The sequence below is a fragment of the Crocuta crocuta genome, unplaced genomic scaffold (genome assembly GCF_008692635.1).
Source record: "Crocuta crocuta isolate KB4526 unplaced genomic scaffold, BGI_CrCroc_1.0 scaffold445, whole genome shotgun sequence".
NCBI lineage: Eukaryota > Metazoa > Chordata > Mammalia > Carnivora > Hyaenidae > Crocuta > Crocuta crocuta.
Genome location: NW_027530847.1, coordinates 2,260,729 through 2,286,389, shown reverse-complemented (window position 1 = coordinate 2,286,389; position 25,661 = coordinate 2,260,729). Strand labels below are relative to the sequence as shown.

Below are 25,661 nucleotides of genomic sequence, written 5' to 3'. Positions count from 1 at the left end.
CCAGTGTCCGAGGAGAGGAGCGGACTGCAGACTCCGGCGTGTTCAGGTAAAGGTGTAAGAAAGGGCCAGAGACCTGAGGGCACCAGAAAGGTGCTAAGCTGGAGACACCTGCTGCACTCAGGTCAAGAACAGAAGGGAGGCTTGGCCAGGAGGTAAGATCCCTTAGTCCCCTAGAACCCTCCTAATGGAAGGTAGAGGCTCTCAGCTCTCAGCTCCCTTGCCCAGAAGACCAAAGGGCAGTGATGAAGGAATCAGACTGGCTGAGTCTTTCCCTGGCCTGATCCCAGTGACATAAACCCACCCTGCACACACCAATTGTTCTGTCCCCAGCTCTATGCTGGAGTGATCTGGGGGACAAGAGAAGTATCAGACTAACCGGGCCCTCAGGAAATCCTCAACATGGGCCAGTGTGATACATGCTGTGCTCAAGGAAAGACAAGGGACATTGTGGTAAAGGGCAGTCAGGAAAGGCTTCCTGGAAGAGGTGGCAAGCTGAAGTTGGCTGGACAAAGGAAGAGAGAAAGGCATCCCATTGTAAAGGGAACAGCATAAGCAAAGGCCAGGAGGTGAGATATGATGTGGTGGCTGTGTGTATGGTGCTTGGATCCAGGGAGGAGACACTTTTTCACAGGAGGGATGCTAACATACTATTGGCTCCCTGAGCACTCTGATCAGAGGACAGGGTGGTGTGCAAATATACAGAAGGGGACATAGGGTCAAGATGCCTGAAAGAAGAAGATTATGGAGTGGGAGTTGAGCTTCCTGGGCAGAAGAGCAGGGTACAGGGCAATACCTCTCTGTCTTCTGGCTTTGATTCCAAGGTGGTTCCTTCTGACTCCAGTATTAGTAATACTAGCTGTCATCATCATCATAACAGCTAATATTCATGAACACTTTTGGCTCATTTAATCTTCCCAACAACCCTGTGATATAAGTACTATAATTACCCTTATTTTTACAGATGGAAAACTGAGACTCAGAAAGGGTAAGTGACTTGCCCAAGATCACACAGCAAGTGGTAGAGGCAGGCCTCCAGCTTGGGTCTATCTGGCCCTGAGGCCCATGATATTTCTCCTCCACTCTGTCTTGATGACTCAGACCTGCTTAGTTTAGCAGGCTCAGATTCCCCATTCTTCCAAGGCTCCTGAGGCCATTCATTCATTCAGCAACCATGTATTTATTAAACGCCCACTGTGCGCCAGGCACTGTGCCAGATGCTTGGGACACAACAGGGAGCAGGCAGACCCAGTGCTCCTTCCCAGAGCTCACAGCCCAGGCAGGAAGACAGATGTTGAGTCACATAGCAAGTGTCTCGGAGAGCTCATTTGCTCCAGCTGAGAGACACATGTCATCCCGATGCCATGCTTGTCTGTGGCAGCAAGAGACCCACCTGCTGCGCCAAGCCAGGGCTTGGATCTCCAGGTCAGCACCTTCCCTCCCTCTAAGCAGGAGGCAGAAGTTGGCCTGGGGGCTTGGAGCCTGAGCCAGGGTGCAGGCTGGCAGGCTCAGGACCAGCTCCCAGGGGCTGACGTTCTGCCCCGGCGGGGGAACAGGGGGAACAGAGCGGCCAAGGAGCCAGAATACCCCAGTTCCTCACCCAGGAGGCACCCATGGGCCTCTTCCCCCCTCTCTCTCTCTCTCCCCCTCTCTGCCTTTCTCTCCCTGGCTCCAAGCAGCCACCCATGCCCTTCTCAGGACCCTGAATATTGGCCAAGCAAACCAAGCAAACCGCTTTCCTGCCATTTTGTGTCCTCCCTGAATACCATTGCCCTCCTTACTCCGAACTCCCTGTCCTGGACCGACAGCAGCCCCCAAGGCAGCATTTCTTCAAGCTGGTCCAGGCCCTGGCTGCAGTCAAGGGAAAACTTTACAGAGAAAGAGAAATGTGAGCAGAGCTTAAAGGATGAATAGGAGTTCAGTGGTCAGATAAGGAAGGGGGAAAACACTACAGGAAGCAGGAAGAGTTAGAACAAAGGCACAGAAACAGGAGAGAATAGGGTATGTTCTGGGAACTTCAAGTAGTATGGAATGGCTGGAACTTTATAGAGCAAGAGGGGGGTAAGCAGGAGGTGAAGTTGGCTGAGGTTGGGCTGTAGAGGATTTTAAGTGCCAGACTCTGCGATTAGGGTACTATTTCATTGTGCCCATTTGCCAGATGAGAAAACTGAGGTAGAGAGGCTAAACTGATTGTCTAAGGCCACACAACTAGCAACTAGTGGCAGAGGCAGGGCACAGACCCAAAGGTCGGGCTCCAGAGCCTACACTCTTAACCACTTCACTGAATAGCCTCTTCTGGACTTTATGCCTGAAGTCACCAGGCATGGTGGGCCTGCCCTTGACCTCTCTGCCCAGCTCACAGGGCCTTCTGTGCTCACCCCAGGTTCCTTCACCTATCACCTGCTGCTCACTGATCCCCAGAAAGATGGCTGGCCCAGTAACCTTCACCCTCCTCTGTGGTTTGCTGGCAGCGACTTTGGCCGGAGCCACCCTCAGCCCCGCTGCGGTTCTTAGCCTTGGCCGTGAGGTCATCAAAGAAAGTAAGTCTTGGCTGCCCAAGCCTCACCACCATAAGGCAAGAGGGCAGGTAGAGCAGCCCTCCAAATGAGGGAAGGAGTTCCCCGTCGCTGGGAGTGTACAAGGCACAGCTGCAATCCCAGGTCTAGGGTGAGACTTGAGTGGATGAGTTATAAATATTGGGAGTGTCTATGATCTCAAGAGTCCATGATTCCAAGATCCTCCTTTAAATTCCATGAGTCCACTGGGCCCCTTCCTTCTTTATGTCCCTCCAGAGCCTCCACTGACAAGGCTTAACGTTTTGCCAGCTGGCAAAGGAGGAATATTTACAGGGCCCACCTCCATTATCAGAGAACAGACAAAAAGATGGCTTTGTGGCTGAGAAGCCATAACACACCAGGACTCTGGGTCACAGGGGGGTACACACAGCTGGGTCATCCTGCCCGAGGGTTGAGGGAGCTGGGGTATTTATACACCAGTTTCCATCAGTCATGGGCTGATGGCTGCTTCTGGAGTCACTTTTGAAGCAGCTGGGACTTCTGACCTGCTCTTCACACAAGCCAAATGGGCTGTGACCACCAGGGGCAAAGTCCAGCAGGGACCAGGACCCAGGACTCCTGGCTTCTTCTACCTCCGCTCAGCATCTTGAGGCTCTTTGGACAACAGGACCATATGATGTGGGTGCCAGAGAGTTGTTAGCAAGTGCGTTTGGGCAGCAAAACAGCCCCCAACAGGGTCCTGTGGGTTTCCTACCTCTTGGCTCCAGAGTTTGCTGCTGGCCAGTGGGAGAGATGCGGGCGGGTCCATGCGCCAGTATCCTGCAACGTTCCCACAGAGGCTGGCAGTGCTCAGAGTGTGAACAGTCCCACCTATGCCCCTACCTTAGTCTTTATGAGAAAATGACTCATCCAGACCATCATCCTCGAGGCCACATCTCCACAGTAGACGGTCATCCATCCCCTTGCCTTACGTCCGGGTCCAGGTAGCCCTGAGTGATGCCCCTCCCCTTCTGAAGCCACTGCGACGCCATCCGTCTTGCCCCTCCTGTGGGGCCCTAATCTCTGGGATCTGCCTCCAGGGCTGACACAGGGGCTGAAGGATCACAATGCCACCCACATCCTCCAGCAGCTGCCGCTGCTCAGCAGCATACGGGAGAAGCCAGCCGGGGGCATCCCCATACTCGGCAACCTGGTGAACTCCATCCTGAACCATATCATCTGGTAAGTGGAGAGGGACCAGCTAGGCGCTAGCTCCTTCCCCACACCTCCTTCAGAAGCTCGCAGAGGAGTGAACAGTGACCATAAGAGAGTGACACGGGTGACCCCAGAGGAAGGTCACCTGGAATAGGAGAGTGAAGAGATAAAGTGACACTTCTCGGCGGAGGTAACAGGTGAGCCAATGACCCCGTGCTCGCCAGAAGACAAAAAGATGGCCTTCCAGGCAGTGGGACCAGCCTGGGCAAAGGCACAGATGGGTGACAGTCCATTAGAGCAGCTGGCACTCAAGCCCCCAAAGCGAGGACTGAGGTCAGCAGGGCCACATCATGGGAGGTCTTCCAAGTCAGCCCACAGATCTGGGATTCATCTCCTACGTGGCAGAAAGCCATGGGGGCATTTTGGGCAGTGGTGGAGGGGAGGGACGGGGCCAGGCCATGCTGGGTAGGAGTCAGGGGATAGGACGTGGGCCCGGCTGCTGGCTGGAAACCTCTGGCTGGCCACCAGGGAAGACAGGAAAGATGCAGGGCGGGTTTGGGGACGATGCTCAGTTGAGCACGAGGCATGCATCTCATCTCTCCCATGTCCCATCTAGGCTGAAAGTCACCACAGCCAACATCCTCCAGCTGCAGGTGCAACCCTCAGATGAAGGCCAAGGGCTGGCGGTCAAGATCCCTCTGGACATGGTGGCTGGACTCAACACGTGAGTGTCCCCTCAGTCAGACACAGCAGGCCTGAAAGGTCCATTTACACATCGCCCCTTTTCTCCATGCAGGTATCTGGTTAAGAGAGTCCCAAGCAGAGGGAAGAGCAAGTGCAAAGATCCTGAGGCACTTGCTTTGGCCAAAGAATGGCAAAGTGTGGAGGGGGGGGCAGGGAGAATGGTGGGAGGTGAGGGCTTTGTGGGGTCTTGTGGGCCAAGGTGAGACCTGGCTTTTACTGAGCGAAATGGGAACCACGGAGGGTTCTGAGAAGAGGAGGGACAAGACATGATTTAACTTCTAAAGAATCCCTCTGGCTGCTGTGTTTGGAGGCAGAGAGGGCATCCAGAAGCTACTGTTCAGAAGGAGAGTGATGGCTTGGACCAGGGTTTGGAGGCAGGAAGGTGATGAGCAGTGATCAGACTCTGAATATGTTTCAGAGGTAGGTGGAGGCAACGGGATTACCCGATGGACTGAATGTCAGAGAGAGAGGGACAGAGGTCACGACCGATCCCAGGGGTTTTGCCTCTGCAACTGGCAGGATGGAGTGATCAGCAACCAAGATGGGAACAATCATGAGAGGAGCAGGTTTGGGGAAGGAGCTGGAGTTCAGTTTTGTACATGTTAAATTTGCAGCACCTGTAAGACATCTGGGTAAGGAGTTGGGTATAAGTTTGGGAGCTACTGATCTATGCAGAGGATTTAAAGCAGGAGAGGGGTCCAACACCCGAGCCTGGGACACGGTGGGGTGGGGTGGAGACTGGGGGAGATGAGGAGAGTCAGCAGAGGCACTTGAGCTGGAAGGTGAGGCAGAAGACAGAGATAGACAGCATGTTTGCCCCGACCTGGGGCTGAGACAGCACGGCCACCCCTACTCCCAGGCCCCTGGTCAAGACCATCGTGGAGATGCACATGCAGACGGAGGTCCAAGCCATCATCACAGTGAACGCCAGTGAGAGGGGCCACACCCGCCTCGTCCTCGAGGACTGCTCCAACAGCCACAAGAGCCTGCGCATCAGCCTGCTGCAAAAGTGAGTGTGGCCACCTGCCGCTGGGCTCCCACCACGCCCGGGAGGGAAGCTGGGTGGTGGCCTGGCCCCATTTTACAGATGGAGAGCACTGAAGCCCAAAGAAAGAAAGGGACTTATCCCCCCCTGACTCTTGAGCTGAGGCTCCTTCCAGGGCATCTGTGGTGCCAAAGAAAGTTCAAGACATCGAGAACAGAAACAAGGATGGTGGGATTTCAGGTATCATGCCAGGAAGTGGGGCAAATATTTGAAGGTGGAGAGGAGCCACATTCCTAGGGCCCCTCCAACCACCTCAGGAAGCCTTGAGTGGAGCATTGGGTGAAAACATACTTTGGAGTCAGGCGAATGCATCACCTTCATTTACTGTCTGTGCAATGCTGGCAAGGTGTGTCCCTATGGCTCCACTTCTAGGCCACAGTGAGAGGACGAGATTGGGCTATAGCCATAAGCACTGAGCACTATGCAAGGCAAACAGCAGGTGCTCAACACCATGCTTCCCTCCACTTCTTATCAAGAGAATGGGGAGAAATGCCAATGCCATCATCCCAGTCTCCAGCACACATTTCTAAAGACAGCCCCTAGTTTGGGAGAGCTCTCTGCCGCCATCCACATCTGGCTCGGGGTCTACTCCCAGCCCTGTCTGTAACAGGCTGTGTGACCACCAGCAAGTGCCTTCTTCCCCCGGGCTCTGAGTTCCTTTCTGTAAAACAGCGTCAGCGTCTGACCCTTCCTTATCTCTCTCCTGTTCTCTTCTCCGGAAGGCTCTCCTTCCTGGTCAACTCCTTAGCCAACAAGGTCATGAGCCTCCTGGTGCCAGCCCTGCCCAAACTGGTGAAAACCCAGGTGAGTGGAATCAGGGCCTCTCTGGCCTGCAAAGATTGCTCCCCTATGGGTCTGGGGTGGAACTGCAAGCTGGTGCTAAGGGACCCTGTGTCTCCATGAGTTAGGGAAACTCTGGGCCTGACCATTCTTTCAGCAGATCATTGAGGTAAAGGTAACAGAACTGCCAGAAGTCATTCAGGAGGCCTTGAACAGTGATGTGCTGATAAATTATTATTAACGACTGACTCTTGAGAGGTTGAGGGGAAAGGAAGCCTGATTTGTAGCACTTGCTGATTTTTCTGGTGTAAACACTGCCTCTGAGGCCAATTTCCAGCTACAATGTGAGGTCAGTGAGCAGAGTTGGGAAGAACGGCACAGGAGCACACTACTGTATGGTACTTCTGCCACACAGATACAACAGACCTCAAGAGCAATAGATAAAGGTAAAGTATAACAAAGTAATCAGGAAGTGATGAGTTTTGAATTCTCAGGAGCTTTGCTTTTATTTATTTTATTTAGTTTAAATTTTAATAATGTCTGGGTTTAGCACATGGCTCAGAAATTCCTGAAAAGCTAACCCTTGGCCCTTGCAAAGTGGTAACAGTCTGATTCTGGCATCCAAGCGTCTCACATCAACCTGTAGTCGTCAGGGGTCTGTCCCCCACCAGACCCTGCTGGATCTTTTTTTCTGAGGCAATACACATACGTCAATCTCAATGTATACATCCCTTATAACTGAAAGTTGGATTCATCCACTTTGACCATTGATTTCCACTGTAAATTTCAAGATGGGTTCACCACAGTGGGCTTCCTGGAGTTCAAAACACCTTGTCGGATAACTGACGCCCTTTATAATAATACTTCTTTGAATTGAAAAGGTGATATAATAACTAAATTGAAAAGGTGATATAATAACTAAAATGGGGAAAAGTGCCCATAATCCTTCTACCTTAACTTGGTAGCTATTCTCTCTTTTGTGTATATATTGCCTTCCAATTTCCATCCACATGCATTCATAGTTTTATGTGCTATTCTCAGCATCAATATAATTTGATAGTCCTTAAGCTATACCCATGTTCTATGCCACTGTATAATATTCATAATTATAATAGCTGCTGCATCATACTTAATACTTTACCAAACTATTCAGAGAGACTTCTAAAAGGAATCTGAAAGTGAAGAATTTTGTAAAATTTGTCTCTTCTTACATGAGATATTTTTTCTTTTAAGATTTTTTTTTTCTACTTAGAGGTGGGAGTTTCTTAAAATAGAGTCCAGCTAGAAATTTTTCTTACCAGTCCCCAGCAAACTCATATTTTAACTGGCATAAAATACCACTTCACTAGCTAAAAATGTATTTTCCACTAGAAATTATGGCATAAAAATGCTCTTTGCATAATACCTGTTTTTAAGGGTGAAAAGTTAAGTGTAATGAATGATATGAGAAAACTGGCATTCTGTTCATCACCATGGTTTCCTCACCATGACTCAGTGGATTTGATTCAATGGTCATGTGAATATCTTGCCTGAAATGAAGAGAAAAGGCAGAGCATGCTTATATCTGACAGGAGCCCACCTAGAAAATGCTGAAGCCCTTTTCAGGGTAAATATGTGGGTCCCAGCCCAGCTGCACATCAGAACAAGCTGGGATAGCTTTTGAAAATACTGACAGATACTCCAATGTCATGGGTGGGGGTGGGGCCATAGTATCCCAGAGGGTTCTAGCTGGTGTCCCGGAGGATTCCAATGGGTAGTCAGGGTTGAGAGCCGCTGGTAGAAACGGAAGAGAGTTGTGAGAGGCGATTCCATGGTGGCCAGTGACATCCTTCCCATGAGGAACGGCTGGTCCTTGGCAAGTGAGTGGGTCTCCGAGCTCAAGCCCCTCATCCTCCCTGGGTTCTGGGCTGATAAAGCAGCTGGGGGCAGGAAGTGGGTTTTTCACAGAAAAAGTTAACTGTTCATAAAAAACTTCCATAGGAAAAGTTTCTCAAAGTGCCCTGTCCTCTCTCAAGAGTGGCAATGGGTGGTCAAGCAGAAGATTCTTCCTCCAGAGATACTGCATCTAAGACAAAGTGACAAAATCTCAGTGCACTGCCCTGGAAAATGGGCTGCCCAGAGAACCAGGCTCTTGAGTCCCATGAGCAAGTGAGTGGAAGGTTTAACCTCCTCCTTAAGCAAAACAGGCGAGGCCAGGATTAGGTTAGGCCAGAGTTTCCTACCTTCTGCATTACTGACAGTTGGGTCATATAACTGTTTGTTGTGGGTCATATAACTAAACACTCTGTGGGGTGTTTAGTGGCATCCCTGGCCTCTGTCCACTAGATGCCGATAACACCGCCCCCGAGCTGTGGCAACTAAAGATGTATCCAGAAACTTCCAAATATCTCCTAGGCAACAAAATCAGCCCCCTGCTGAGAACTGCTAGCAGTTTTAGGGGAAGAGGAGCTCACTGGGCAAAGGGACGTGTTGGAGCTAGAGACCCACAAAAGGAACAGAGATTGTTCATGAGTCTGGCTGGGTCTCCCTTGCCGGTCCTCATTCTAGAGTCTGACATGCAGAAGGAACTCGGTAAACAGTGGCTGAGTAAGTAAGTGAATGAAGAAATGAATTCTCCATTTCCTTCTTATGGAAAACGTGAGCTCTTGTGAACAGGACAAAGAGTCAGATGGGGAGGGCAGCTGGCTGGCCAGGTGCACCGTGGACATGGGGTAAGGGACAAACCACTGCAAACGATCCCTAGGGCTGGGGAGGGCTCTGGACGGCACAGATGGCTGGCGGAATGGACTCAACAGCACACCCTTAATCCCATAGACAAACACCTGTCTAGCCATGGACACATGGGCTCAGGCTGGGTGGTCTAGGCACGGATCACCATGGGGTTGTGATCTGGCCCCTCAGTAATGGGACCTCTGCATTTGCGTTGTTGCAGCTGTGTCCTGTGATCAAGGAGGCCTTTGAGGACATGCATGAGGACCTCCTGAACCTGGTGAGGGGTAGGTGAGCCCTCTCTCACCTTCTTCCTTTGCTGCTGAGTGGGCCTCCACGCTCTGGCTCTGCCCAGAAGAGGCCTCCCAAGTCACATCTGAGCAGCAACTTGGCCCAGCAGCAAGAGAATGAGCATCCATGGACCCCTCCCAAAGATAAGCAGACAGGAATTCACCCCAGCTGTGACTTCACAAGTACCTACTATGTGCAAGTTTGTGTGAGCCAGATTTCTAAGTTCGAATCCCAGGTCTGCCGCTGACTTGCTCCATCACTTTGGGAAAGCCACTCCACCTCCTTATCCTCAGTTTCCTCATCTGTAAAATGGGGCTTGTACATCCCTACCTCACAAGACTGTTAGTGAGGATTACAAGTTTACAGGGAAGTCCCAGGCCCATGGCAGGTGCTCTGTCTGGCACAGAGAAGAGCTTACAAATGTGAGCTGAATGGATGAATCAATGAATGAACAGATGATACAGCAACTACTGCGGCCTTATTAGAAAAGTAAAAACAAGGGAAAAGACAAAATGTGTGCTCAGGAAGGAGGTCATTTCTCCCTTCCCAAGAGTAGCAGAGACAGGAGGACTCAGGCTTCTCTCCCTACCTCACAATTGTGCTGTCCTCAGAGGTCTCTGAGTGGGGATTAGCAGGAAGAAGAAAATTCTACCATTCACTGTTTCAGGATTTGAAGAAGCTCACTCAAAGGGTGACCGGGGAGGAGGGGGGAGAAGAGAATGGAATCAGTACACACTGAGCACCCAACAGAGCTGGGCTGGGTGTTTTATATACACTATCTCAGTGACTCCTCAGATAACTCCATGAAGTGGCATCATTACCCCATTTTACAGAGAAGAAAACGAGGCTCAGAGAAATTAAGTCATTTGTCCACGTTCACAGAGGAAATTAGTGATAAGGAAGGTTTGAACTCAATTCTGCAAGTTTCAAGTCTGGTGTCATTCATATAGGAGCCAACTGAAATAGGTACCAGTCCTGTACAACCCATGAAGCAGATATTATTATTATACCTATCCCCCCTTTTAAGAGGAGAAAATTGAGGTTCAGAGTTAGGAACAGAATAGCCAAGGCTACTGAGGCTCGAACAGAAGTTGTCTGGCTCTTCTGTTCCTCAGGGGCAGGGCAGGAGGTCCAAGGACTCACTCCCCCGCCTGTCCCTGAACCCCTCTGCAGCCCAGACCATTCTCTGCCCAACAGCCAGGGCAAGTGAGACACCACTGCCACCTGGCGGCCAAGTGGGGCATCCTGAGGAACACAAGGGATCCATTGCATAAATGGGCGTGCGCTAGGCACACTAGGGAGCGGGGTGGGGGAGCTGATCACCGTCCTCTGGAGGAGAGTTATAAGCATTGTTCGATCTTGTTCCAAACCAGGACTCTGGCATAGGACCGACTGGGTTCAAATCCTTTCAGAGTACGACCTTGAGCAAGACATTTTGCTTTTCTGAGCCTCAATTTTTCCATCTGTAAAATGGGATTAATAATAGGACCTGATTGGTAAGGTTCCTGTAAAGACTAAACGAGTGTAAGTGTAAAGGTTTAGCACAGACTGTGGCCCTTCACATATGCTCAATAAATGTCATTCCCATCGTCATATCAACACTGCTTTCCTGCTCCTCCCTACAAACCAAAAGCCCAACCAGCCAAATGCAGCCCCCAAAGCCCCCGTCCAATACTGCCCTCCTCCCTCACAGAACTTCTTTCTGTCCCCAAGCAGCACCCATTTCCCTCGGCTCTAACCGCCTGGAGTTTGACCCTCTGTCTCCTGCCATCAAGGGTAATGTCATCCAGCTCAAGCTGGAGGTGAGTGTCATGGGGCCTCAAGAGTACAGCGGGGACATCACTGCCCTTCTCTCACGGCCAGAGATCAGACACCGTGAGTCTGTTTCAGGGGAGAAGATACCGCTTGGGGTTAGGACCCACAGACCAATTTAGAAAACTCTCCACGGGCCGAATATGTCCCCTGTACACCATCCTGATGGAGGGACACCAGCAGGTGGAGTCCAAGGGCTACACGCAGAACTCGGCCCCACTGCCCTATCCTCCGACCCCGGTTTCCCCACTCAGAGGCCAGAGTACGCACCGGGGCCTTCCTCTCAGGCAAGCCCTGCCAAACCCCAAATATCTGATGACTTTGAAACAAGAGCCCAGGATCTGGGGATCACACAGACCTAAGTTTCTCTCCCAGATCTACAATGCCCTGGCTGTGTGACTTCAGACAAGCTTTGTCATCTCGCTGAGCCTCAGTTTCCCCATCTGTAAAATGTAGACAATAAAGTCACCAAGAAGATGAAGTGGCAGGCAGAAGGGGCCGCTCTCTATAAAATGTGGGTCCCCACCCACACACTGAGGGACCAGGTCCACCTGGAAAGCCTGAATCCCAGACCAGTTTTCATGGATCTTTTGGGAAGCTGCCACAATCCAACATTTTTATCGATTTTGTTGCAGTTTTGAGTTGTTCCTTCACCCAAAGGGTTTGTGGGACATCTGAGAACTTGAAACCTAAATGCTAAATATGATACCTAGGTTTTAAAAACAGAGATTAACTGAGGGGTGCTGGAGGAGTAGAGGTTGCTGGCCACCTGAGATAACTCATCACCTCAGGCAAGGTACTGAATTCCAGGCTAAGCTTCCGGTCAGCAAATGCAAAAAGGGAAATAGGCTGAATGGTATCCATTTTCTTCTAGGTTGCTATTGGCTGAGACTTTGGACTTAAGGTTCCCAGCCAACTCTCTGCTTTGTGTCTCCTTAGGCCAAGCTGTTGGACTATCAAGGAAAGGTGACCAAGTGGTTCAGAGAGTCTGCGGTTTCCCTGACGGTGCCCCCCCTGGACAACAGCCCTTTCAGCCTCACTGTGAGGCAGGATGTGGTGAACGCTGCCATCGCGGCCTTGCTTCCTCCAGAAGAACTCATAGTCCTGCTGGACTATGTGGTAAGTCTTGGCGTGAGAGGATGGGGCCCCCTCTGCCGCATCATGGGAATTTCTGGAATTAAGGGGGCTGAAGGACGCCCTAAGCCTCTGAGCAGGAATCCCATGTCGGGCTCAGTTTAAATCCCTCCAGTAATGAAGAGCTCCTCTAACAGACCCTGCCTCCGACATATTGCTCTAAAGCTGCAACTTCCCTTGTAACGTCCAGCGCCAGACCTAGTTCTGTCCTCTGGAACCTGTTACAATGGCTTCCTCTACCAAATAAGAGTCCCTTCGCACCAAAGGGCATCTTAGATATTGATTGGTTCTGGGGCAGCAATCGTACCCCTGCTGTCTACTATGGGGCTCGTGGCAGACATCACTAATCGATCAGGGTCCTCCTTACGATTGAGCCTAGTTGCCAACACAGCGTCAGAATCCTTCTATCAACCTAGCATAGCAGACAATCACCACCCGTCAGCTGGAGTGTGCCACCTCCTCCCGAGTGACCAAAGGGGAAACTGAGGCCAAAAGTTATGGGAGGGTGGCAGGAGTTCGGGTCAGCCGACAGGCAACACATAACCAAGGTCTCAGGGATTAGAACTCAGAGTAAGGAACCGAAACGATGAGGAAAGAGGAATGGTCACTGGCAACCACATTCATGGCAATAGTAAGAACTGGGTCACTTCTCTATGTCCTCAGGGAGCTTCCCAAGACCCAAAACCACCAACAACTAACTCACAGTAAAAGTCCAGCCCAGTGAGGACCCCTCACCTCCCAGCAGCTGACACAGGGGTTGTTTTCCACCAGTGACAGTCACGGGGCCTGGACCATCAGGCCCACTAGCTTTTCTGGGGTTCTGGGGATCCGGGCAGTGGGGCTGCTGGAGGCGTCTCCCCTCTCCCCTACAGCTGACCCGCTCTGCCTTCCCCTCGTCCTCAGCTTCCTGAGCTGGCCCGCCAGTTGAAGTCAAGCATCAATGTGATCAGTACCAAGGTTGGTCCACTTGCTGTCTGCACTTTGATGGGTGCTTGCTGTGATCTGTGCACTGTCTTCTGGGGAGTAAAATACATGTAGGACAGTTCTGTTTCCTTCCAGCCCTAGTTTCTGCAGCAGACCGGGTCCCTGTCCTCACAGGGTTTCAGTCTAACAAGGCAGTGCAACGTGCACCAATATTACACAGATAATAGTTCAGTTACAAGTGTGGTAACAAGGATGGATTCCAGGGGTTATGAGGACATTACTGGGGCACCTGATATCCGGGAAATTAGAGAGGGCTTCCCTGAAGAGAAGGGTATTCCAAACAGGGAGAAGCATGACCAAAGGCTGTGAGATGGGGAGAACAACTCATTCCAGGCCCTGAGAGAAAGACAGTGGCTGGAGCCCAGAGAGGAAGTAGGGAGGCCAGGAAGGTGGACAGGAGCCAGGCCACAGGGGTACATGGGAGGCCTCGTGCGGATCTCGTATCTTTGCAGGCTGCGCAGCAGCTGGGGCCCACACAGTTGGTGAAGATCCTAACTCAGGAGACCCCGGAGCTCCTTCTGGACCAGGGCAGTGCCAATGTGGCCCAACTGATTGTGCTGGAAGTATTCGCCACCAATGAAGCCCGCCGCCCCTTCTTTACCCTGGGCATTGTGAGTTTGTCTGTGGCATGAGCAGCAACCTGGGGGGCCTTCCTGCTCACTGTTCTTATTCACACCCTCTTGCTTTGCTAGCTGTGTCCACCACTCTTGTCACCCAGCAGGGATGGGGGAGGTGAGGTTCTGAACCAAGAATCAGGAGCTTTGGTCCAACTCTGGTCCTGTGACTTTATTAGTTAGGATCTTTGGGCAGAAACTTAATTCATGTGCACAGAACTGAAAAGTCCAGATGGTCTAGCTTCAGAAAGAGCTGGATCCAGGTGCTCTAACAATGGCATCTTCATTCTTCTCTTCCCATCTGACAGTTGTTTTCCTATGTGCTGCCTTCCTCCTCAGATTATCCCCTCATGGAAGGGCCCTAAGCTCTATCAAGATAATATCCCATCAGGTTGGCAACATCAGCTGAAACAGCCTCTTTCCCACCCAGTAGTTCCAGCAAAGTCCCAAAGCTAACTCTCATTGGATGAGCTCGGGTCATGTGCCCATTTCTGAACCAATCAGTGTGGCCAGAAAAATATACCTGAGTCAGGAGTTTGGCTCTATCCAAACCACACAGGCCGAGGGGGGGAGGGTAATTCCTCTTCTGAAATAGGAACAGAACTAAATCAGCTCCAGGTGAGCTCTGAGTTGATTTTCTCAGTAAGCCCAGCAGCTCACATCTCAGAGTTTCCATTTAGCAGGAGGACTCTGTGGGTAAAGGTATGGACATGGGGGATCACCAAAGGACAATCCCAATAGTATGGTATCTTAGGGTCGGACCCTAGAAACAGCCTGAGAGAAGGATTCTCATAAAAGTAATGTATCAAGAAAGGCTGCCAGAAGAGCCCCATAGAGGAGATTTGTGGGGGGAGAGGTTGCCAACCACATCCACAACAGAGGGCAAAGGGAAGAGACAAGGCAGGATTCATGTTTGGGCACTGGAACCATCCCTTAACCAAGGAGTCTCGAAGTATCTCACTGTTGGCAGAAGACTAAAGTTGACACTCTCTTACAGCAGGATTGGTGTGTACAGTTGTACAAGCTGTCCACACACACTGTCAGGGGGTGCCGTTCACAAAGAATGCAGGATGCACAGGGCCCTGGTTTCCTATATTAGAGGATATTCTGATCCCGCAACCCGCAGGAGGAAGGGACTGCCCATGCCAGCCTCACTCTTTGGTGACTTGGCCCCTCCATGGCCATGGCAGGCACTTCTCAAAAGGCTACCAAGCCCAGACATGCAGGACAAGTCTGCTCTCTGGGTGCATCTGACCTGGAGCTGAAGCCTGGCTCTGCCCCCAGGCTCACCCCAGCCCACAGGTCAAGTTGATATATATCTTTGATGCCCATATTTGAGATCTTGCTAGCTTCTGACCTTCCAATAATAACAGTGGTTAGCATTCACTGGAGGCTTACTGGTCTTCTTTGTCCCTCAGTTTCTTCACCTTTACAATGGGATAGTAATAGGAGCCACTTCACGGGGTTGTGAGGATCAAAAGAGATAATCATATAAAGTTATTAAAACACTGCCTGACGCACAGGGAGGGCTCTGTGCATCTCGGCTGCAGTCATCGTCATCACTGCCCACAACAACCCCATGCTGTAATCTGGTCAGCAGATAGTGGTACAAATACTGTCTCATTTAACAGAAGAGGAAAGTGAGGCCCAGGGAGGTCACACTTTCCCAAAGTCAGAGCCAGTAGCTGAGATCTAGACAGTGTCGGCTTGACCCCAGATCCTCCTTCCATAACCCCACGCCCCATGCTTGACGCAACTCCTGAAAGAAACGGGTTCTGGGCTTCTCTCGTTGCAGGAAGCCAGCTCAGAAGCCCAGTTTTATACCAAAGATGACCAACTTATGCTCAACTTTAACGAAATCAGGTAAACATGTAAATCACTGTCTCACCCTGTGACCATGGGATGTTTCACACCCTGGGGCATGACAATGGAGTAGAGGCTACTCCTGGATGGGCAGAAAGGTGTCCTTGCCTGAACTATTCCACCTTGGGGACCAAATGTCGGAAAGGACAGTGGCCTTGCAGCAACCATGGGAACAGCCTGCCCAGCACCACCCCCTCAGCCCATTCCGCACACCTCCAGCCCAGATGCTGACCCCAGCCCAGAAGCACAGGGCTCCAGCTGCCTTTTGTACTTCTCCCCACCCCCCATAGCTCTCCTATTACCCCAAAGGGAGTTTAGGGGTTGCAAACTAGAGCCTGCTGGGACAAGTCAAGCTCTACATAGTAGGTGCTCCATAAATAGTTGTTGAAAGAAAGAAAGAAAGGAAGGAAGGAAGGAAGGAAGGAAGGAAGGAAGGAAGGAAGGAAGGAAGGAAAGAAAGAAAGAAAGAAAGAAAGAAAGAAAGAAAGAAAGAAAGAAAGAAAGAAAGAAAGAAAGGAGCCTCCAAGGGGCCATTCTCACTGGCATCTTCTGTTGCAGTTCTGATCGAATCCACCTGATGAACTCAGGCATTGGCCTGTTCAACGTGAGTATTAATAGATCATCCCTGGGGCACAGGGGGCAGCCCAGGATGGTCCACTTCAAAAAGAGACACTGACCAGGATTTCTTTTGAACAAGGTCCCCACAGGCAGCCCCATGGCAGGCGGGCCAACTTCCACGTTATCAGCCACAAAGTCCACCCTCCTGACTCTGGTGTTTACTGAGCACCTGCTGTATGCCGGACACAACTGAGAACATGCCAAATACTCACAGACACACAGATACACATTTGCTTTGGTCCTAAATGAGAAAAAAAATCCCTTCTTTTTGCAATCTCACTTTGCTCACATAGACTCATCTCAGAGATGAGATGGGCAGCCCCTGGACAGCCCCTTCCCTCTGGTCCTCTGTTGGACCAGAGACAGAGTGGATCAGAGACCTCAAACTGGCTGCATCCTGTCTTCTGCCATGGTTTTGTTTTGTTTTGGTTTTTGGTCCTCATGTTTTGTTTTGTTTTGAAATTTTTTTCTGCTAATTTTTCAGTGGTCAGGTTCCCACATGAAAATCAGAACTTTTGGCTTCACTGGAGAAGTCAAAACTCAGGAGACAGGGTGAAATTCCCTCAGGGCAAGTTCAGCTAGAACAGAGCAGAGGAGACCCAGATGGGTTTGTATTGCCCCCAGCCTGTCTGATCCCCCCTGAACCCTCACAGCTATGACTGGCAGAGGCCTGGGATTCCAGTATCTCTCCCGGCTGCCCTGGCCATGGGGCTGGGCCATACCCATCCTAGGAATGGCCAGGGGGGGCTCTGAATCCTCAGCCAGCGTAACAATGCCCCTCTCTCTCACAGCCTGAACTTCTGAAAAACGTCACCACTGAGATCCTCACCTCTGTCCTGCTGCCAAACGAGAATGGTACGTCCCTTTCCTGTCCATCCCCCACTCCCTAGGGCTTTGATGGTGGGTACTTCACTCCTCCTGCTTGTATCTCACTTTCTGTCCCATCCCCGGAGCTGACTTTAAATTCCACCTCCTCCAGGAAGCCTTCCTGGTCACTCAACTAGAAATGACCTTTCCCATCTCCAACCTTCCAGTCCAGTTCCTTTACTAATGCCAGTACGTAGGCATGCGAAGATGAACCAGGCAATGTCCCTGCCTCACAGGGCTGATGGTAAACAGATAACTAGAGCACACTTAAGGTGCCTCAGGTAGACCTGGGTTCAAGTCCTGATTCCCCTTCTTGTTGGCTACCTGCCTTATCCTCCTAACTCAGTTTGTCCATCTGTAAAATGGGAAAATAAAAGTACATTTCTCAGGCACATAAAGGAGACAATGACTATAAGGGGCTGAAAGAGGAGCCTGGCACAGTTGGGTCTCAACATCTCTTAACTATTACTGATGTTTGCATTGGTATTTGTGTTACTGGTGGTTGAAGTCAAGAGAAAAGGTGCAATTACTCTAATTAGGCCCCAAGTTGTAGGGGAGGGGAGAATTACTAAGCTATGCCTACTACGCCTTTTTCATTGTTTTATTAGAGTAGGAAATCTCAATGTGTAGACACAACCCTTGTGAATGACAGGATCGTTCTTTAGCAGAGGTGTGGGAGGAGGTGAAGAGTGCCCTTTGGAGCCACCAGCAACTGGTGCTGGAAGCACGGGGTGGGGAGATGAGGCTAGATAGATGCTGGGGCCAGAGAACAGGCAAGAAGCAGGGGGACAGTCTGAACTGGGTGTGCCAGGCCCCACATTTCCTGCCTATGGCTGCTCAATCCCACCCCAAGCCCACCAGTCTCTGACCACATTTGTTATTTCAGGCAAATTAAGATCCGGGGTCTCAATATCAATGGTGAAGGCCTTGGGATTCGAGGAAGCTTCGAGCTTTCTTACCAAGGTGAGTGGGGTTAAACATCCTGCCCCAGGGAGGGCACGGTGGCTGGGGGAGCCCTGTGCTGGGAGGTAGGGCCTGCACACCAATGCTGACCCCACCGGTTACTCATGGGGGGCCTTGAACAAGTCTCTTCTCATGGCCTCACTTCTTCATCTGTAAGTTTAAGAGTGCAACTCTCCTAGCCTGGGGTGCATTTGCCTCCAGCTCTTTCTGTTTGCCTGTTATTCATTCATTCATTCATTCATTCACCCATTCATTGAGTAAGGCCTGGCACACAGTAAATGCTCAATAGATGCTCGCCAAGTAATGTCCCCTTGACACCAACTAGAGAGGGGAGCTATGGCAGCATCACTCCCACCCCCAAACATTACCATTAATAATATTTAATGGCCCATAATCACTCTGCGCCATTGAACAGCATCTTGTTCAGTCTTCACACTCACCCTACGTGGTATATCCTGCTGTAATCCCCATTTTGCAGGTAGGGAAACTGAGACTCACGACGGGCAAATCCATTTCCAAGGACACACACACAGTAGGTAGCAAAGCTGGGATCTGTACTGTGCACCTGCCCTCCTAACACCTGCTTTGGGCCCCAGCTTCTATAGGAGCCAATGACTGTGAGGTGGGCCCAGCTCAGCCAGCCAGCCAGCAGGCATTTACTGAGCACCTACTGTGTACCACGCACTGATCATCACAGTGAATGAAACAGACAGAAACCCTGCCTTTTTGGAGTTTCTAGTTCACTCTAGGTGGGGGAGACATTGAAAGCAGATTTCTTTAAAGTTTATTTACTTATTTTGAGAGAGACACAGTGTGAGTTGGGGAGGGGCAGAGAAAGATGGAGACAGAGAATCTTCTCAAATAGGCTCTGTGCTGCCAGTGCAGAGCCTGGCGCAGGGCCTGAACCCACAAAACCGTGAGACCTGAGAGGAAATCGAGAAAAGGATACTTAACGAGCTGAGCCACGTAGGTGCCCAGAAAGCAGAATTATTAAGAATTAAGAAAATTCAGGGCGCCTGGGTGATTCAGTTGGTTGAGTGTCCAACTCGACTTTAGTGGAGATCACGACCTTACAGTTCATGGGAGATCAAGCCCCGTGTCAGTCTCTGCATAGCCAGCACGAAGCCTGCTTGGGATTCTCTCTCTCCCTCTTTCATAATAAATAAAGTTTAAAAAAAAAAAAGAAGAAGAAAGAAAAAGANCTGCCAGCTCAGAGCCTGGAGACTATTTCAGAGTCTGTGACTCCCTCTCTCTCTGACCCTCCCCTGCTCACGCTGTCTCTCTCTCTCTCTCTCTCTCTCCTAGAAATAAATAAAATATTAAAAAAAAAAATTTAAAAGGCAGAGCATTTTTAAAAAGTTAGCTGGCCAGGGGCGCCTGGGTGGCTTAGTCGGTTAAGCGTCCGACTTTCGCTTAGGTCATGATCTCGCGGTTCGTGGGTTTGAGCCCCACGTCGGGCTCTGTGCTGACTGCCAGCTCAGAGCCTGGAGACTGTTTCAGAGTCTGTGACTCCCTCTCTCTCTGACCCTTCCCTGCTCATGCTGTCTCTCTCTTTCTCCTAGAAATAAATAAAAACATTTAAAAAAAAAAAAAAGTTAGCTGGCCTGGACTCAGTGAATCTCCCCAAGTATCTGCATTTTATGAAACTTCTTGGGGAGTTTTGGTGATCACCTAGCCTCGGGGACAACAGTCCTACACAGTCCCATACTTTGCATGCAGATACTTCACCTGTACTCCAGACCCCTGTACAGCGTCACTCTTCACAGACAAACCCACTCCTCTGACCCGTCCAAGAATTCTGTGTGAGTTCAGGGTCATGATTCCCAACACCAGTGGTCGCCTTGTGGAAGACACATCAGCACAAACCACAACAAGGTAGGGGGTAAAACACTGAATTGGCTTTTCTCCTCCAACTCCAGGACTCCCTTGTGATCATCCCGGCCTCCCAGTAGAACCCTGGACTGCCCTCCTGTCTCCCATGAAGACTGGGATGGTGGCCCCCCAGGGCAGGCTGGGTCCCAGTAGGAGTATGGAGGCCAGCTGTGTAGACTGTCTCTCTCTGCAATAAATAAACACTTGTCTGTGACTCCTACAGTGTGGAGTGTATCTTTGTCCCAATTCAGGAGTCATTTGCAAGTTTGGGAACCGGACATCCAGGCGACATCTGGGTCATGTTTAGGCACATCTCAGCCAATCCGGGCTATGCCCAAGCTATGCCTGGGCCATATGTGGACTATATACAGATAACGTCCAAGATCATGGCTGCCTCCTTGGGCTTCAGGAATAAGGAGGTCCTTCCTTCTGTGTCAGCCTCAATAACACCTATGGTTGGACCATCTCTTTGGTAGGGGACACATGATTTATTGATCTAGACCGTGTGATGGGTGGAGGGTTCTCTGAACAGTGTGGCTCTGGAGGCAAATGAATTGGGGTTTGAATTCTGGCATGACCCCCCAATAGTAGTTTGACCTTTGGGATGTGGCTCTGTGGGCCTCAGTTTCCTTCTCTACAAAATGAGGAGAATCATAATCCCCACCTTGGAGGGCTATCATGAGGATGAAATGAGAGAGAAGTGTTCCTGGCACATGGGAGGTACTCAGACAATGTCATCTGTGGGTGATGTCATCGTCACTATTGTTGCCTGGACTTCAGGATGTTGGGCCTTATCACTAAGGGCCCCTCCCACTTGGACGGTGTGTGACTGCTATTGTCTCCCTGGCCTCCCTGATGTTGGCAGGTTCAGGACAGACAATAGGGCCCCTGTTGCCCAGGACACAGAGCCCTTCAGTCACACAAAGGCCCTCACAGCAAGGGACAGTGGGTATCTCAGGAAAAGGCATTACCCACCTTCAGGGCATAAACAGGCATGGGAACAGCCGGGGAGGGCAGCCAGGAAGGAGTTTTCCTGTCTACAAGATGGGCTCGGCTACGAAGGACACAAGGGGACAGGACAAGACCCTGCACGAGACGCTTACACAGGGTCGGCAAACACTGGCTGTGCAGCTGCTGTGTGCCAGGCTTCGCGTGGCAGCTTCCACATACACCCCCGACTCCCAGACACACTTCGCCATCTGTTCCCCACGCATCACATCCCACCATTTTCCTAAATCCTACCGATTCTGAGGTTTCAACCATCTCTGACCAGGAGGATGAGAAAGTCAATCTCCACCTTGTCTGGGGCAGGTCCCTTCTGGCTCCCTAGGGCCGTGCAAGGATCTGAGGGGAAGGGAGGTTTCGAGGAGCCCGGAAGATGAGGCAGGGCCTCTCTCTGGTCTCTGGTCCCATCTGGTCCCAATGATGGGATCTCTGTGCCACCCACGATCCTGTCCAAGGGCAGCGCTCCAACGCCCAGCCTGAGGCACTTCTCCAAAACAGCCATGGCTCCCAGGTTCCAGCCACGCATGACCTCTTTCTGGAGGAGCGGCTTTCTGGAGGTTGATGGATAAATAACCCATTTCCTTACCCCCTGGGAGGGGCAGGGGGCAACGCCAATGCCACACAGCACCGCACAGGACGAGCCCAGGTGCCCAAAGGGGTCACTTGCTCGTGAACACACCTTTCTGGGCCAGCTCCTTCTCCACCTCTCTTTCTCCCTCTACCGGCAACTCCCAGAATCACCTCTCAAATCAGCGCCTGCACTCAAATCTGGCTCTCAGGGTCGGCTTCTGGGGAACCCAAACCAAGATAAGCGTTTGCTCTGCAGGTATCATGCTGAAGGTCTCTTCCCCATGGCCTCTGGCAGCCCCACTTGACAAATGAAGAGTCTGAGACTCTGAACACTCACCGTGACTACCAAGCAGCCCCTAACCATTACCCCACACTGCCCCCCTCCACTCTGTGCCTTCATCTCCGCCTTCCCCCCAGCCTACAATCTCTACTTTCCATAAAGAAGGATGAGGGTGGTCTTCTGTGCCAGCCTCCTTCTGTTTGGGGTCCCAAAACAAAACTGCCCTCTGACACCACTGAGGCAGGAACCCCAGACCTGGAGCTCCAAGACTCCACCGCCTTCCTGGGTTGGGCGAGTGAACACTGCCTCCTTCAGAGTTTTAGCTGCAGCAGCAAATGAAAAACACCAAGGGATTCCTCAGTAAATTACTCTGCCTCGCAGGAAGTGTTACTGCCTTTGTTTTACAGATGAGAAAACAGGTAATAGCCAGTGAGTTGCTGGGAACCCGAGCCTCCCACCTGAATCACGTCAGGATAGTGACCCACTTTTTTTATTCTTCAAAATAGCAGTGACAGCTAAACAGCTTCTAGTCCATGGGGACCACTCAGTCGCCAGACAGGGTGAAGCACTTCCTGTGAGATTAACATTCCCATTTTACAGATCAATAAACTGAGGCTCAAAGACAGACAAGAAGTCCTTTCCAGGGCTTCCTTTCATGAAGGAGACCCCCAGAAAATTCCCCATCTCACAGCAGAGATTAGTCAATGAGGGGAACAGACAATCCATAGGGCTCCAGTCAAATTCTTCCCTCCTGTCTGGTTTAGAGAGGCCACATTTGGGAAGGAAAGGGAGATCTGCATGCCTCTGCCAATGTCCTGCTCCAGTCCCCAGTGACTCAGATGAGGAAGTTAACCCCAGAGCCTTTCTGTGCTCCAGACAGGAGGAAGAGGACAGCACCTGGCAGTAATGCTGAGACCCTATCAACAGATACGAGCAGGACCCACCAACTTTTAGAGCATCTTCCAACCAAAAAGTCCATGATTTTATGACTCTGAGATTCTAGAATAAGTACATCCCATCAAAAATACGCTACTGGATCATACTAACATAAGCCATTTGCTTTTGACATTAACCAGGGTGAGAACTCCAGAACTAGCTAACATTGAACATCGACCTTGCACTTCCTGGGCAGCTGCTGGCTCCCAGAACCCACTCTCCCACCATTAGCCCCTCTGCCCTGCGTGTCCAGCTTAACACCTACCCTGACCATGCCTCTGAGTTGTGAATGGGAAAATAATTATTCATGCGGAGAATCCTCAGAAAATCTAAAAGCCACCTAGAGATGAATGCAAGCGCAAGTGCCGTTCACATGACCATGGGCAGCAGTTAATGGAGTCCATGCTGACACTACCAGCTGTATATACTCACAATGGTGGCACCAGGATTCCCAGAAAGGGAAATTCCCCCAAAAGGACCTCTGCCCACCGAATTTCCCTTTTGATGGGCAGCCAGTCCCCTCTGGGCCCTGATTTCAAATCCCACTTTTGCCACAGTGGACATGCTGTGTGACCTTGAGTAAGTCATCCAACCTCTGGAAGCCTCAGTTCTTTTCTCTGTAAAACGGAAATTAAAACAAGTGACTTTGTTGAACCCTTCCTATGGATCCGGCCTTGTGCTGACATCTGTATGAGCTACTTCACAATCTTCACAAATACTGAAAAGACCTAGATGGATAGATTTATTATTTATTTATATTCCCATTTTTTTCAGACATGAAAAGCGAGGCTCAGAAGAAACAGTAACTTGCCCACAGTTACACAGCTACTGAGTGACAGTGGGGATTTGAACCCAGGCCCGTCTGGCCGCAGAGGCTTGGCACAGAAAACATGTATGGAAAGGGCTGGCTCTACCGATCTCCTGCTGTTCTCTGCACACCCCAGAGAGCTCTCCTACTCGCTCAGTTCTGTAGCCACATCCTGTACTGGGAGCCTCCTCAGGCTCCTCCCAAGAGCTGAAGGCTCTGCAAGGCTCTGATGTCATTCCTGAGGGGAAGGACCCACCCCCAAACCACAGAGCCCTGTCCCCTTCCCCCCTGAGGTCTGTTGGCCCTGGGCCCAGTGCCTGCACCATCAGGCCTCACTGCTGAGCCCTATGAGTTTTGGCCAGGATTCCCTTGCCACCTGGTGCCAGGAGGACCCCTTTCTCCACAGAAGAGCTCCTCTGAGCAGAAGCCCTTGCCCCACCCACCAGGCTTCAGAGCGCAGGTTATAAAAGCTGTGCCTTTCTGGGAGGCTGGAGACAGAGGCCAGGGAGATTGCGGGCTGTCCTGTCATTGGAGAGGTAAGGACAAGGAAGACACTTCTCAAATGTTTCTGGAGCACCTACAATAATGCGCAGTGGTGCACAGATCTCAGTGGTTCGAATCCACGCTCTGCCACCCGTGTGACCTCGGGTGACTCACTCATTTTTCATCTCTGAGCCTCAGTTTTGTCATCTGTAAATTGGACTTGCTATCAGTGATCCCAGACCAATGTGGTGAGGACTCAGTGATGTGATGAAGCCTTACAAAGTCCTTGGCATGGTGCCTGCCCCATGGTAACAACTCAGGTAGAAGGTGGGGCTGGTAAGGATGATTTAACGCAAGAGCTGGAGAGAGCTGGAAGATAGCGTAATGTGTGAAGGGCAGGAAGGGAGGAGAGACCCGACTTGAGTGAACTGATCAAGAAAAGTGCCCATGTAGAGGCTGACTAAACTCTGGTGGGCTGAAGAGCGTGGGGATTTCACATCAGCCTGGAAGCAAAATACGAATAGTTAATGCCGTGAGTACAAATTTTCCAGTCCAAAACCCGCATATGCGAGTGAACGAATATGTTTTTTATTACCCGGTGTAATCACTGTTTGGAGCTCCTATGCCACCAAGCGACAAAAAACTGAATGTTGCTAATTCAAGGCATCGCCAGGATTTTCTCAGGTACTTGAGACCAGGCTCAGTGCCTGTGGGGGCCTCCTGTCCTTGCACAGGGACAGCGTTTACCCTCTGGGTGACTCCTTCATGGGCGCGGCATTGCAGGGTGTGGTGCGGGCTCCTCGGGCCCTGCTTACACTGGAGATGTCCACATCACAGCCAGTCCCTGCCTGGAAGTCCCATAGGCCGCATCTCCTGGGGTCAAACCCTTGCCCACCCAGAGGGCCCCTGCCTGCCAGGGAGGCCACCTGGGCAGGGCTGAAGTTCAGCTGATCAGAACCTGTTACAAACACACTGGTTGAAATGCTGAAATATTTCCCTACTAGCTGGTGAAAAGCTGTGGCTTTAAGCCACTTCCCCCCGCTGCCCACCCCACCTGGTATAACACCTCCCTCAGGACCCTCATCCCCTGTCCTGCCTCAAGATCCAGAAATCTCCATGGTTCAAAGGGAGCTCTACATCTTCTAACATCTCACAATCTCGCCCGGCCTCATGAAAAGCTGTTGAGCACACTGCTTGCCAAGTGCTTCGCACATATGGTTGAATGTATACCTCACAACAACTTATGTTTATCCCCATTCCACAGGTGAAAACACTGAGGCACAGAGAGGTCCAGTAAGTTGCTCAGGGTCACACAGTCAGGAAGCAGCAGAGCCTGGATTTGAAGGCAGTCCACATGATGGGCAAGGGCACTCCAGGAAGAAGGAAACAAAAGCTCTAGTGTGAGGTGGTGAGAAGTACAGGCTGTGTTCAAGGACTAGTGGATCTGCAGCAAAGGGGAAAGGCAAGGAAAGGGAAGCTGGAGAGAGGTTTCAGGGGACACAGGGCTGTGAGACCCTAGACATGGAGGTGGCCACTGGGGTTTCCAGCTCTCTGTCCACAGGTCCTGACCGGGAGG

The 25,661-nt window shown here is 51.0% G+C and overlaps 1 protein-coding gene across 1 annotated transcript in view; it reads left to right on the top strand.

Annotated features, from left to right (window-relative positions):
* LOC144235792 (BPI fold-containing family B member 1-like) overlaps positions 1-20,112 on the top strand; it is a 34,647-nt gene extending 14,535 nt beyond the window's left edge. The window contains exons 2-16 of the mRNA XM_077769394.1: positions 2,381-2,537; positions 3,593-3,734; positions 4,324-4,431; positions 5,311-5,460; positions 6,219-6,300; positions 9,209-9,272; positions 10,993-11,078; positions 12,028-12,207; positions 13,126-13,179; positions 13,659-13,817; positions 15,616-15,683; positions 16,242-16,287; positions 17,093-17,156; positions 18,055-18,131; positions 20,051-20,112. Coding sequence (XP_077625520.1) covers positions 2,423-2,537; positions 3,593-3,734; positions 4,324-4,431; positions 5,311-5,460; positions 6,219-6,300; positions 9,209-9,272; positions 10,993-11,078; positions 12,028-12,207; positions 13,126-13,179; positions 13,659-13,817; positions 15,616-15,683; positions 16,242-16,287; positions 17,093-17,156; positions 18,055-18,131; positions 20,051-20,083 — 1,428 coding nt within the window. The 5' untranslated portion in view covers positions 2,381-2,422 and the 3' untranslated portion in view covers positions 20,084-20,112. The remainder of the gene's footprint in view (positions 1-2,380; positions 2,538-3,592; positions 3,735-4,323; positions 4,432-5,310; positions 5,461-6,218; positions 6,301-9,208; positions 9,273-10,992; positions 11,079-12,027; positions 12,208-13,125; positions 13,180-13,658; positions 13,818-15,615; positions 15,684-16,241; positions 16,288-17,092; positions 17,157-18,054; positions 18,132-20,050) is intronic.
* Positions 20,113-25,661: the final 5,549 nt, after the last annotated feature.